The sequence below is a fragment of the Coregonus clupeaformis genome, chromosome 19 (genome assembly GCF_020615455.1).
Source record: "Coregonus clupeaformis isolate EN_2021a chromosome 19, ASM2061545v1, whole genome shotgun sequence".
Taxonomy (NCBI): Eukaryota; Metazoa; Chordata; class Actinopteri; order Salmoniformes; family Salmonidae; genus Coregonus; species Coregonus clupeaformis.
The window spans coordinates 10,071,138-10,084,260 of record NC_059210.1 but is presented as its reverse complement, the minus strand read 5'-3'; the positions used below and the strand labels follow the sequence as shown (position 1 = coordinate 10,084,260).

General features: G+C 45.8%; 1 protein-coding gene across 1 annotated transcript in view; it reads right to left on the bottom strand.

Annotated features, from left to right (window-relative positions):
- The window catches only part of LOC121531483 (non-muscle caldesmon-like), a 30,837-nt gene that overhangs the window by 11,831 nt on the left and 5,883 nt on the right, over positions 1 to 13,123 (bottom strand). Inside the window, exons 2-12 of the mRNA XM_041836721.2 lie at positions 12,981 to 13,118; positions 12,170 to 12,427; positions 12,058 to 12,076; positions 11,664 to 11,834; positions 9,055 to 9,072; positions 8,866 to 8,922; positions 7,605 to 7,883; positions 6,676 to 6,783; positions 5,775 to 5,818; positions 2,211 to 2,283; positions 200 to 292 (exon numbers count right to left, since the gene is read on the bottom strand). Coding sequence (XP_041692655.2) covers positions 200 to 292; positions 2,211 to 2,283; positions 5,775 to 5,818; positions 6,676 to 6,783; positions 7,605 to 7,883; positions 8,866 to 8,922; positions 9,055 to 9,072; positions 11,664 to 11,834; positions 12,058 to 12,076; positions 12,170 to 12,427; positions 12,981 to 13,118 — 1,258 coding nt within the window. The remainder of the gene's footprint in view (positions 1 to 199; positions 293 to 2,210; positions 2,284 to 5,774; positions 5,819 to 6,675; positions 6,784 to 7,604; positions 7,884 to 8,865; positions 8,923 to 9,054; positions 9,073 to 11,663; positions 11,835 to 12,057; positions 12,077 to 12,169; positions 12,428 to 12,980; positions 13,119 to 13,123) is intronic.

Below are 13,123 nucleotides of genomic sequence, written 5' to 3'. Positions count from 1 at the left end.
AGTTTCCACATCATCTCCCAACGTCCTCAGACATGGATGGACGTTGAATACTGACTTGTATCACGGGTGACCTGCCTGGCTATCACCAGTGTAGGCCACAAGTTGAAGGGTAAATGGATGGTTGTTCACATCCTCAGATGCATGCTAGGGGAATGCCCATGTGGTGGCACTAGACAATTGTGTGTGTGTGTCGCCTTACTTCAGCCTTGTCAGCTGCCTTGCCCGTGTCTGCTGGGCTCTTTCCCCAGCCTTTAGTCTGTCCGGCCACGCCTACTTTAATATCAGCAGCATCCTGGGAATAACATGGAGAAGTACGTTCATTCACATTCAAAGCATATATTAGTAAGAGAGCTCCTCTCTCTCTCGCTCTGTCGTCCTCCCTCTCCTCCCGCTGATTGGCTGACAGCTGTGGTATATCAGACCGTACACCATGGGTATGACAAAACATTTATTTTTACTGTTCTAATTATGTTAGTAACTATTTTCTAATAGCAATAAGGCACCTCTGGTGTTTGTGGTATATTTCCAATATACCATGGCTAAGGGCTGTATCCAGAACAGCCCTTAGCCGTGGTATATTGGCCATATACCAAACCCCCTCGGGCCTTATTGCGTAATTGTCCCAGAGGGAAGAATTGTCGTTGGCATACAGGTACAATCACTTAACATGTTTAACTTTTCCCAGTCTCTCCTCTTTATTCAATTTTGACCTTTGAAGCACTGTGTGCCCACTGCCTACATAATAATTGTGAAGATGCCATACACAGGAGGCTGCTGAGGGGAAGACGGCTCATAACAGATCCAATGGAATGTGTTTGATGTACTGTACTTGATCCTGGACTTCCTGACGGGCCGCCCCTAGGTGGTAAGGGTAGGCAACAACACATCTGCCACACTGATCCTCAACACGGGGGCCCCTCAGGGGTGCGTGCTTAGTCCCCTCCTGTACTCCCTGTTCACCCACAACTGTGTGGCCAAGCACGACTCCATCGCCATCATTAAGTTTGCTGATGACACAACAGTGGTAGGCCTGATCACCGTAAACGATGAGACAGCCTATAGGGAGGAGGTCAGAGACCTGGCAGTGTGTTGCCAGGACAACAACCTCTCCCTCAACGTGAGCAAGACAAAGGAGCTGATCGTGGACTACAGGAAAAGGAGGGCCGAACACACCCCCATTCACACCGACGGGGCTGTAGAGGAGCGGGTCGAGAGTTTCAAGTTCCTTGGTGTCCACATCACCAACAAACTATCATGGTCCGAACACACCAAGACAGTCGTGAAGAGTGCACGACAACCTTTTCCCCCTCAGGAGACTGAAAAGATTTGGCATGGGTCCCCAGATCCTCAAAAGGCTCTACAGCTGCACCATCGAGAGCATCCTGACCGGTTGCATCACCGCCTGGTATGGCAACTGCTCGGCATTCGACCGTAAGGTGCTACAGAGGGTAATGCATACGGCCCAGTACATCACTAGGGCCAAGCTTCCTTCCATCCAGGACCTATATACTAGGCGGTGTCAGAGGAAGGCCCAAAAAATTGTCAAAGACTCCAGTCACCCAAGTCATAGACTGTTCTCTCTGCTACCGCACGGCAAGCGGTACAGGAGCGCCAAGTCTAGGTCCAAAAGGCTCCTTAACAGCTTCTACCCCCAAGCCATAAGACTGCTGAACAATTAATCAAATGGCCACCCGGACTATTTACATTGACACCCCCCCTTTGTTTTTACACTGCTGCTACTTGCTGTTTATTATCTATGCATAGTCACTTTACCCCTACCTACATGTACAAATTACCTCGACTAACCTGTACCCCGCACATTGACTCAGTACCGGTACCCCCTGTATATAGCCTCGTTATTGTTATTTTATTGTTTTATTTTTAATTTTTTTTACTTTAGTTTATTTAGTAAATATTTTCTTAACTCTATTTCTTCAGCTGCATTGTTGGTTAAGTGCTCGTAAGTAAGCATTTCACTGTAAGGTCTACACCTGTTGTATTCGGCGCATGTGACAAATAAAGTTTGATTTGATACCATTCTACTAATTCCGCTCCAGCCATTACCACGAGCTTGTCCTCCCCAATCTCCCGTGATGCCATATTTGACCTCCAGTAGCATGAAGTGTAGGCCTAAAGACAGTGTGATGGAATACAGTATCCTCTATTTCTATGTTTAGCATTGTTTCTTATTACTATCCTGTAGGTCTCACCTGAACTGCAGCAGTGTAATGTTCCAGTCTGTCGCCTATCTTGGAGACAATAGGCGTGTGTGATGTCTTACAGCTGTAGGTGGAAGAACACAGGAAGCATGAGTACAGCTGTAGGAGGAATAACACAGAAAGCATGAGTACAGCTGTGGGATGTAGAACACAGGAAACATGAGTACAGCTGTAGGAGGAAGAACACAGAAAGCATGAGTACAGCTGTGGGATGTAGAACACAGGAAGCATGAGTACAGCTGTAGGAGGAAGAACACAGAAAGCATGAGTACAGCTGTAGGAGGAATAACACAGAAAGCATGAGTACAGCTGTAGGAGGAAGAACACAGGAAGCATGAATACAGCTGTAGGATGTAGAACACATGAAACATGAATACAGCTGTAGAACACAGGAAGCATGAATACAGCTGTAGGATGTAGAACACAGGAAACATGAGTACAGCTGCAGAACGAGGTTTTGCTCGCCTGAGGTAGAGTATCTTATGATAAGCTGTAGACCACACTATTTACCTAGAGAGTTTTCATCTATATTTTTCATAGCTGTCTATTTACCACCACAAACCAATGCTGGCATTAAGATTGCACTGAATGAGTTGTACAAGGCCATTAATCAACAGGAAAACGCTCATCCAGATGCAGCGCTCCTAGTAGCCGGGGACTTTAATGCAGGGAAACTTAAATCCGTTCTACCTCATTTCTACCAGCATGTTAAATGTGCAACCAGAGGGGAAAAAACTCTAGACCACCTTTACTCCACACACAGAGACGCATACAAAGCTCTCCCTCGCCCTCCATTTGGCAAATCTGACCATAACTCTATCCTCCTGATTCCTGCTTATAAGCAAAAACTGAAGCAGGAAGCACCAGTGATTCGGCTAATAAAAAAGTGGTCAGATGACGCAGATGCTAAGCTACAGGACTGTTTTGCTAGCACAGACTGGAACATGTTCCGGGATTCTTCAGACAGCATTGAGGAGTACACCACATCAGTCACTGGCTTCATCAATAAGTGCATCGATGATGTCATCCCCACAGTGACCGTACGTACATACCCCAACCAGAAGCCATGGATTACAGGAAACATCCGCACTGAGCTAAAGGGGTAGAGCTGCCGCTTTCAAGGAACGGGACTCTAACCCGGACGCTTATAAGAAATCCCGCTATGACCTCCGACGAACCATCAAACAGGCAAAGAGTCAATACAGGTCTAAGATTGAATCATACTACACTGGCTCTGACGCTCGTCGGATGTGGCAGGGCTTGAAAACTATTACAGACTACAAAGGGAAGCACAGCCGCGAGCTGCCCAGTGACACAAGCCTACCAGACGAGCTAAACCACTTCTATGCTCGCTTCGAGGCAAGCAACACTGAAGCATGCATGAGAGCACCAGCTGTTCCGGACGACTATGTGATCACGCTCTCCGTAGCCGATGTGAGTAAGACTTTTAAGCAGGTCAACATTCACAAGGCCGCAGGGGCCAGACGGATTACCAGGACGTGTACTCCGAGCATGTGCTGACCAACTGGCAAGTGTCTTCACTGACATTTTCAACATGTCCCTGACTGAGTCTGTAATACCAACATGTTTCAAGCAGACCACCATAGTCCCCGTGCCCAAGAACTCTAAGATAACCTGCCTAAATGACTACCGACCCGTAGCACTGACGTCTGTAGCCATGAAGTGCTTTGAAAGACTGGTCATGGCTCACATCAACAGCATAATCCCAGAAACCCTAGACCCACTCCAATTTGCATACCGCCCCAACAGATCCACAGATGATGCAATCTCTATCGCACTCCACACTGCCCTTTCCCACCTGGACAAGAGGAACACCTACGTGAGAATGCTATTCATTGACTACAGCTCAGCATTCAACACCATAGTGCCCTCTAAGCTCATCACTAAGCTAAGGATCCTGGGACTAAACACCTCCCTCTGCAACTGGATCCTGGACTTCCTGACGGGCCGCCCCCAGGTGGTAAGGGTAGGTAACAACACATCTGCCACACTGATCCTCAACACGGGGGCCCCTCAGGGGTGCGTGCTCAGTCCCCTCCTGTACTCTCTGTTCACCCATGACTGCATGGCCAGGCACGACTCCAACACCATCATTAAGTTTGCCGACGACACAACAGTGGTAGGCCTGATCACCGACAACGATTAGACAGCCTATAGGGAGGAGGTCAGAGATCTGGCCGTGTGGTGCCAGGACAACAACCTCTCCCTCAACGTGACCAAGACAAAGGAGCTGATCGTGGACTACAGGAAAAAAAAAGAGGACTGAGCACGCCCCCATTCTCATCGACGGGGCTGTAGTGGAACAGGTTGAGAGCTTCAAGTTCCTTGGTGTCCACATCACCAACGAACTATCATGGTCCAAACACACCAAGACAGTCGTGAAGAGGGCACGACAAAGCCTATTCCCCCTCAGGAGACTAAAAAGATTTGGCATGGGTCCTCAGATCCTCAAAAAAATTCTACAGCTGCACCATCGAGAGCATCCTGACTGGTTGCATCACCGCCTGGTATGGCAACTGCTTGGCCTCTGACCGCAAGGCACTACAGAGGGTAGTGCGTACGGCCCAGTACATCACTGGGGCAAAGCTCCCTGCCATCCAGGACCTCTATACCAGGCGGTGTCAGAGGAAGGCCCTCAAAATTGTCAAAGACTCCAGCCACCCTAGTCATAGACTGTTCTCTCTGCTACCGCACAGCAAGCGGTACCGGAGTGCCAAGTCTAGGTCCAAAAGACTTCTCAACAGCTTCTACCCCCAAGCCATAAGACTCCTGAACAGCTAATCATGGCTACCCGGACTATTTGCACTGCCCCCCCCACCCCATCCTTTTTACGCTGCTGCTACTCTGTTAAGTATTTATGCATAGTCACTTTAACTCTACCCACATGTACATATTACCTCAACTACCTCAACTAGCCGGTGCCCCCGCACATTGACTATGCAACGGTACCCCCCTGTATATATAGCCTCCCTACTGTCACTTTATTTTACTGTATATATAGCCTCCCTACTGTCACTTTATTTTACTTCTGCTCTTTTTTTCTCAACACTTTTTTGTTGTTGTTTTATTCTTACTTTTTTGTTTAAAATAAATGCACTGTTGGTTAAGGGCTGTAAGTAAGCATTTCACTGTAATGTCTGCACCTGTTGTATTCGGCGCATGTGACCAATAAAATTTGATTTGATTTGATTTGATTTGAGAACACAGGAAACATGAATACAGCTGTAGGATGTAGAACACAGGAAACATGAGTACAGCTGTAGAACACAGGAAACATGAGTACAGCTGTAGGATGTAGAACACAGGAAACATGAGTACAGCTGTAGAACACAGGAAACATGAGTACAGCTGTAGGATGTAGGACACAGGAAGCATGAGTACAGCTGTAGAACACAGGAAACATGAGTACAGCTGTAGAATGTAGAACACAGGAAGCATGAGTACAGCTGTAGAACACAGGAAACATGAGTATGATGCAGTATACTGGAGGTTTACATGATTCAACACTAGAAATAAAAGGCAAGGAATGCTCACCCTTTCTGTGCTCTCTGGTTTAAGAATTCTGCCCTCTCCCCAATCTAAAAACACAGAGAGTAGAATACCTTGATTAAACTTGTAAATACACATGATACAACACACAGCTGATGCATATCTATTTGGCTTAACCGTGTTTACATGTTGAGACGCACAAAGCTCTCTCTCTCTCTCTCTCTCTCTCTCTCTCTCTCTCTCTCTCTCTCTCTCTCCTCTCTCTCTCCCTCTCTCTCTATCTCTCTCTCTCTCTCTCTCTCTCTCTCTCTCTCTCTCTCTCTCTCTCTCTCTCTCTCTCTCTCCCTCTCTCTCTATCTCTCTCTCTCTCTCCTCTCTCTCTCCCTCTCTCTCTATCTCTCTCTCTCTCTCCTCTCTCTCTCCCTCTCTCTCTATCTCTCTCTCTCTGCTGCTACTCTGTTTATTATTTATGCATAGTCACTTTAACTCTACCCACATGTACATATTACCTCAATTACCTCGACTAACCGGTGCCCCCGCACATTGACTATGTACCGGTACCCCCTGTATATAGCCTCCCTACTGTTATTTTATTTTACTGCTGCTCTTTAGTTATTTGCTTTTATTTTTTTTGCTTAACACTTTTTTTTATTTTTTTTACTTTGCATTGTTGGTTAAGGGCTTGTAAGTAAGCATTTCACTGTAATGTCTACACCTGTTGTATTCGGCGCATGTGTCAAATAAAATTTGATTTGATTTCATTTGTCATGTTAGTATTCAATTATTCTATGGAGCTTTACTCAAGGCATTGTATTGCTTTGCAGGAACACGTTGCATCTCAATATCTGCCATGCATCACAAAATAAACCCAAGGTGTCATTTGCATTTTCCCAATACTCTCCGTTACTGTAATGACATCATCATACGGTAGGCTGTAGCGCCTCACCTTGCCCCTGGGCGTTACGCCCAATGTGAAGGGTTTCTTGTCTTCGTCGGCTGATTCCTCTATCTGTTTCTTCTTCTCTGCAGCCTCTTTTCTTCTTTGCTCTAATCTCTTCCTTCAACCTCTTCCTCTCCTCCTGTAAAAACCACAGCAATGGACCATTGAGTTGTTATTGTTATCATGAGGGTTGAGGTTTAGGGTTATGGTTCTAGTTGAGGCTAGGGTTAGGGTTGTAGTTGAGGGTTAGGATTGTAGTTGAGGGTTAGGATTGTAGTTGAGTCTAGGGTTGGGGTTGTAGTTGAGGCTAGGGTTGGGGTTGTAGTTGAGTCTAGGGTTGGGGTTGTAGTTGAGTCTAGGGTTGGGGTTGTAGTTGAGGCTAGGGTTGGGGTTGTAGTTGAGGCCAGGGTTGGGGTTGTAGTTGAGGGTTAGGATTGTAGTTGAGTCTAGGGTTGGGGTTGTAGTTGAGGGTTAGGGTTAGGATTGTAGTTGAGTCTAGGGTTGGGGTTGTAGTTGAGGCTAGGGTTGGGGTTGTAGTTGAGGCTAGGGTTGGGGTTGTAGTTGAGGCTAGGGTTGGGGTTGTAGTTGAGGCTAGGGTTGGGGTTGTGGTTGAAGCTAGGGTTAAGGTTGAACCGGGATATGGACATGAAGCTAGGGTTAGGGTTAAGGTTGTGGTTGAGGCTAGGGTTAGGGTTGAACTGGGATGTGGACATGAAGCTAGGGTTAGGGTTAGAGTCGTTCACTAGGCAAGAAATGGAACAAAGTAGTCTGAAACAGGCTGAAAACATGTTTTTATCATTTAGCTCCACATGGAGCATTTCGCTTCTGTTTCAACTGGATCCCTGTCTGTCTGTCTGTCTGTCTGTCTGTCTGTCTGTCTGTCTGTCTGTCTGTCTGTCTGTCTGTCTGTCCCCCCTCCTCGTCGTCCGTCCCACCTGCTCTATGGCCTTTTTCTCTGCCAGCTCTGCCTTCCTCTGCTTCTCCTCCTCCTCTATGATCTTCTTCCTCCCCTGCCTCTTCTTCTTCAGTTCCTCCAGCTCAGCCTCAGCCTCCTGCTGTTTCTGCTTCATCTTCTCAAACTCCTCGCTGTCTGCCTCGTCACGACGATGCTTCAGCTCCTCCAGCTTCCTCTCCTCCTCCAGACGCTCCTGGTCCTCCGCCTCGGTGGAGCGAGACACACCTCCGTTCTTCTGCTTGGAGGGGGTGGACTCCTTCTGTTCATCAGAAATCAGTGATATCAAATCAAATCAAATCAAATCAAATTTTATTGGTCACATGCGCCGAATACAACAGGTGCAGACATTACAGTGAAATGCTTACTTACAGCCCTTAACCAACAGTGCATTTATTTTAAACAAAAAAAGTAAGAATAAAACAACAACAAAAAAGTGTTGAGAAAAAAAGAGCAGAAGTAAAATAAAGTGACAGTAGGGAGGCTATATATACAGTAAAATAAAGTGACAGTAGGGAGGCTATATATACAGGGGGGTACCGTTGCATAGTCAATGTGCGGGGGGCACCGGTAGTTGAGGTAGTTGAGGTAATATGTACATGTGGGTAGAGTTAAAGTGACTATGCATAAATACTTAACAGAGTAGCAGCAGCGTAAAAGGATGGGTGGGGGGCAGTGCAAATATTCGGGTAGCCATGATTAGCTGTTCAGGAGTCTTATGGCTTGGGGGTAGAAGCTGTTGAGAAGTCTTTGGACCTAGACTTGGCACTCCGGTACCGCTTGCCGTGCGGTAGCAGAGAGAACAGTCTATGACTAGGGTGGCTGGAGTCTTTGACAATTTTGAGGGCCTTCCTCTGACACCGCCTGGTATAGAGGTCCTGGATGGCAGGGAGCTTTGCCCCAGTGATGTACTGGGCCGTACGCACTACCCTCTGTAGTGCCTTGCGGTCAGAGGCCAAGCAGTTGCCATACCAGGCGGTGATGCAACCAGTCAGGATGCTCTCGATGGTGCAGCTGTAGAATTTTTTGAGGATCTGATTTTTTGAGGATATATAGATCAATGGATGTGCTAGACCAATGGATCTGATAGACCAATGGATCTGATAGACCAATGGATCTGATAGACCAATGGAAAGCAAAGAGATCCCAATGGATTAGTGATGGACCACTGTTTCAAAGTGGTAGTACAACAAGACAACTCGTTTGTCGGATGGACAGAGTATGATAGAGAGAGATAGACTCACCTCGTCTTTCTTGACTGATCTTAGCTTCGGTATCTCCACCTCCACTTTCTCAGCCTCCTGCATCAAACGTCCAATAATGACAACAAAAAAATAATAATATGCCCATTTCCTATGATTTTCTATGATTTAGAAAATACAAAAATATGCATGTGAAGGTCTATTTGACTCCAAATTCATGTTTGATCTTACCCGCTTTTTCAACTTCTCCTTGGTGGGCCGGAACAAAGGAGAAAAAAGGAGGAGGAGTCAAACAACTGGCATCTATCTACAGTACATATGCAGACGGTAGAAGCAAGGCAAAATAGTCTGAAACAGGCTGAAAACATGTTTTTATCATTTAGCTCCACATGGAGCATTTCGCTCCATGTGCGGTTCCACTTCAGCCTGCAAGGTGAGAGCAATGCAGAGGTACGTTGATGCAGACCAAACACACACTCTGACAACACTGTGACAACACTGTGACATAACCAGGAGGACACAACTAGCCTGGTCCCAGATCTGTTTGTGTTGTATACAGTAGTTAATTCCTATGGTTGTGGTTATGCCAAACTTTTTACATGACAATGACCATAGGAGTTTGTAAAACAGCATAATCTGATCTGGGACCAGGCTAGGAAACAACTGCCCCAATTATCAATGATGCAAAGCAACACACTGTGACCACTCTGTAATCTGTGACCACGACTTGACGCATGGAATAATGTGGATATGGAAGATCCTACTGGGCAAAAACCAATTGAATCGATGCTGTTTCCATGTAAATTCTACCCATAAAATCTATGTGATGACGCTGAATCAACATGGGAAACTAACTGGATTTGCAAAAAGTCATCAACGTAAGGGCATTTCATATTTTTGTCACTCAACTTTTTAACTAAATCGAATGACATGGTGAAATGTTTTGTTGATTTCACGTTGAATTCACATTAGTTGACTCAACTCAACCAAATGTACATAAAAACCAGACGTTTAACTGACGTTTGTGCCCAGCGGGATGCAATCATCTGCCCCAAACAGCGAAGACATAAAACGGAGAAAAACCTGGATAACACAAATAAATCGTCTACATGTGTCATTGAAACATCTTGATTAGAAATGTGTTGTTGAGCATAGCTTACTGTGCATACAGTACATGTATAGTGCATTCTGAAAGCATTCAGACCCCTTGACCGTTTCCACATTCTGTTACGTTACAGCCTTATTCTAAAATGGATTAAATATTTTCCTCACCAATCTACACAAAACACCCCAAGCAAAAACAGTTTTTTTGAAAAAAACATAACAGAAATACCTTATTTACATAAGTATTCAGACCCTTTGCTATGGGACTCGAAATTGAGCTCAGGTGCATCCTGTTTCCATTGATCATCCTTGAGATGTTTTTACAACTTGATTTGAGTCCAGCTGTGGTAAATTCAATTGATTGGACCATGATTTGGAAAGGCACACACCTGTCTATATAAGGTCCCACAGTTGACAGTGCATGTCAGAGCAAAAACCAAGCCATGAGGTCAAAGGAATTATCCGTAGAGCTCCGAGACAGGATTGTGTCGAGGCACAGGTCTGGGGAAGGGTACAAAAACATTTCTGCAGCATTGAAGGTCCCCAAGAACACAGTGGCCTCCATCATTCTTAAATGGAAGAAGTTTGAAACCACCAAGACTCTTCCTAGAGCTGGCCACCCGGCCAAACTGAGCAATCGGGGGATAAGTGCCTTGGTCAGGGAGGTGACCAAGAACCCAATGGTCACTCTAACAGAGCTCCAGAGCTCCTCTGTGGAGATGGGAGAACCTTCCAGAAGGAAAATCATCTCTGCAGCACTCCACCAATCAGGCCTTTATGGTAGAGTGGCCAGACGGAATCCACTCCTCAGTAAAAGGCACATGACAGCACGCTTGGAGTTTGCCAAAAGGCACCTAAAGACTCTCAGACCATGAGAAACAAGATTCTCTGGTCTGATGAAACCAAGATTGAACTCTTTGGCCTGAATGCCAAGCGTCACGTCTGGAGGAAACCTGGCACCATCCCTACGGTGAAGCATGGTGGTGGCAGCATCATGCTGTGGGGATGTTTTTCAGCGGCAGGGACTGGGAGACTAGTCAGGATCGAGGGAAAGATGAACGGAGCAAAGTACAGAGAGATCCTTGATGAAAACCTGCTCCAGAGCGCTCAGGACCTCAGACTGGGTCAAAGGTTCACATTCCGACAGGACAACGACCCTAAGCACACAGCCAAGACAACGCAGGATTGGCTTTGGGACAAGTCTCTGAATGTCCTTGAGTGGCCCAGCCAGAGCCCGGACTTGAACCCGATCTAACATCTCTGGAGAGACCTGAAAATAGCTATGCAGCAACGCTCCCCATCCAACCTGACAGAGCTTGAGAGGATCTGCAGAGAAGAATGGGAGAAACTCCCCAAATACAGGTGTGCCAAGCTTGTAGCGTCATACCCAAGAAGACTCGAGGCTGTAATCGCTGCCAAAGGGGCTTCAACAAAGTACTGAGTAAATGGTCTGAATACTTATGTAAATGTGATATTTTCGTTTTTGTATTTATTTTTTGTACAACAAAAACCTGTTTTTGCTCTGTCATTATGGGGTATTGTGTGTAGATTGATGAGGGGAGAAAAACGATTTAATCTATTTTAGAATAAGGCTGTAACCTAAATAAATGTGGAATAAGTCAAGGGGTCTGAATACTTTCTGAATGCACTGTATGTGCTATAAGAAACTAATGAGGAACATTGGAGTTATCCAGGATTTTGAATGGAAGCAATCACCCTAAAAGTCACACCGATACCTCTGCTTTCTGCTTTTCCTCTGCTTGCTTAGATGTTTTAGCTTTCTCTTCTTCTTCTTTCTTGAGTTTTGCAGCTTTTTCTGTAGCCTCTTTTTCTTCCATCTCTTTCTTCTGTTTTTCTTCCTCTTCTTTCTTAGATATATCTTCAACGGCTTTCTTTTCTATCTCCATCTTGGGCATAATGGATATTTCAAACCCGCACTCTTGTAGTGTTGTAGCGGGTACAACAAATTCAATACATTTTCCTGGTACTATTTGCGTTTCCTCAACCTCTTCCTATGAGATAAAATAGATTTTGTGTCAATACAACTTTCTGTAAATACAATACCACCCCCGTCCAACAATTGTGCTCACTCATGTCAAAGTAGGAAGTCATACTCTACCTCTTTCTTACCCTCCACCTCCTCAGCTTTCTGTGCCATGGTTTCAGGCTTTTCCTCCTTTGTGGGTGCTTCTTTCACATCCTCCTTCTCCTCCTCCTCTCTACTCCAGGAGTTTGTGGTCACCTCCTCCTGGGCTGGTTTCTCCTCCTTCTCCTCGTCTGTGTCTCGGTGGCACCCACTAGAGGAGGTGTCCTCTCATTGCTGTCGGTGATGGTAGGGTCGAACTTCTTCTGTCTATCCAGTGCTTCCTTCAACCTCTTCTGTCTGCGCTCCTCCCGCTTGGCCAGGCGGTCCAGGAGTACTGCATCCTCCTCACCTCCTTCACCTCCTCCTGAGGAGCTCACCTCCACACTGGAGGAGGAGGACTCTGTCTCTGTCCCACTGTGGTCAGGAGAGAACACACCAGTCACTAGCAGCTGTGGATTAACACAGAAACAAACAGGGAAAGGGTTCTACATATAACCGTGTTCTTTGGAACCATCTCTATGTAAGCAAGGGTTCTAAATAGGTTATTTGATGTGTGGAAAAGGTTCTACCTGGAACCATAAGGGGTTCTTCTACAGAGACAAGCATTACGACCCTTTATGGTTCTATGTAGAACCTTTTTCTAAGAGTGTTTGATTGTCATTTTGTATCTGTAGGGGGTATCTAAAAATTAATATATATATTTCACCTTTATTTAACCAGGTAAGCCAATTGAGAACAAGTTCTCATTTACAACTGCGATCTGGCCAAGATAAAGCAAAGAGGTATCAAAGACCAAGAGATCTGAAGAAACCACCTCTCAGATGGGATCTTTCTATAGATCGGGGTCTTGTTCAGGAGGGAGAAAACAAGTGGAGTGAATGGGGAGGTTCTACCTGAATTTGTAGAAGACATATCTATTTCTGTTTTCAAGGATTTGTCCCCACTGTGGTTGTCCTGTGTTGCGTACCTGTGAGTGTTGTTGACCTCTATTGTCACGGTGCTGCTGCTGGACTCCTCCATCTCTGTCTTTTTCATCCTCTCTTCACAAGCCTTTCTCCTCCGCTGTTGAGCCGCCTCCTCATCATCATCTGTTGTGCTGAAGCCCCTGAA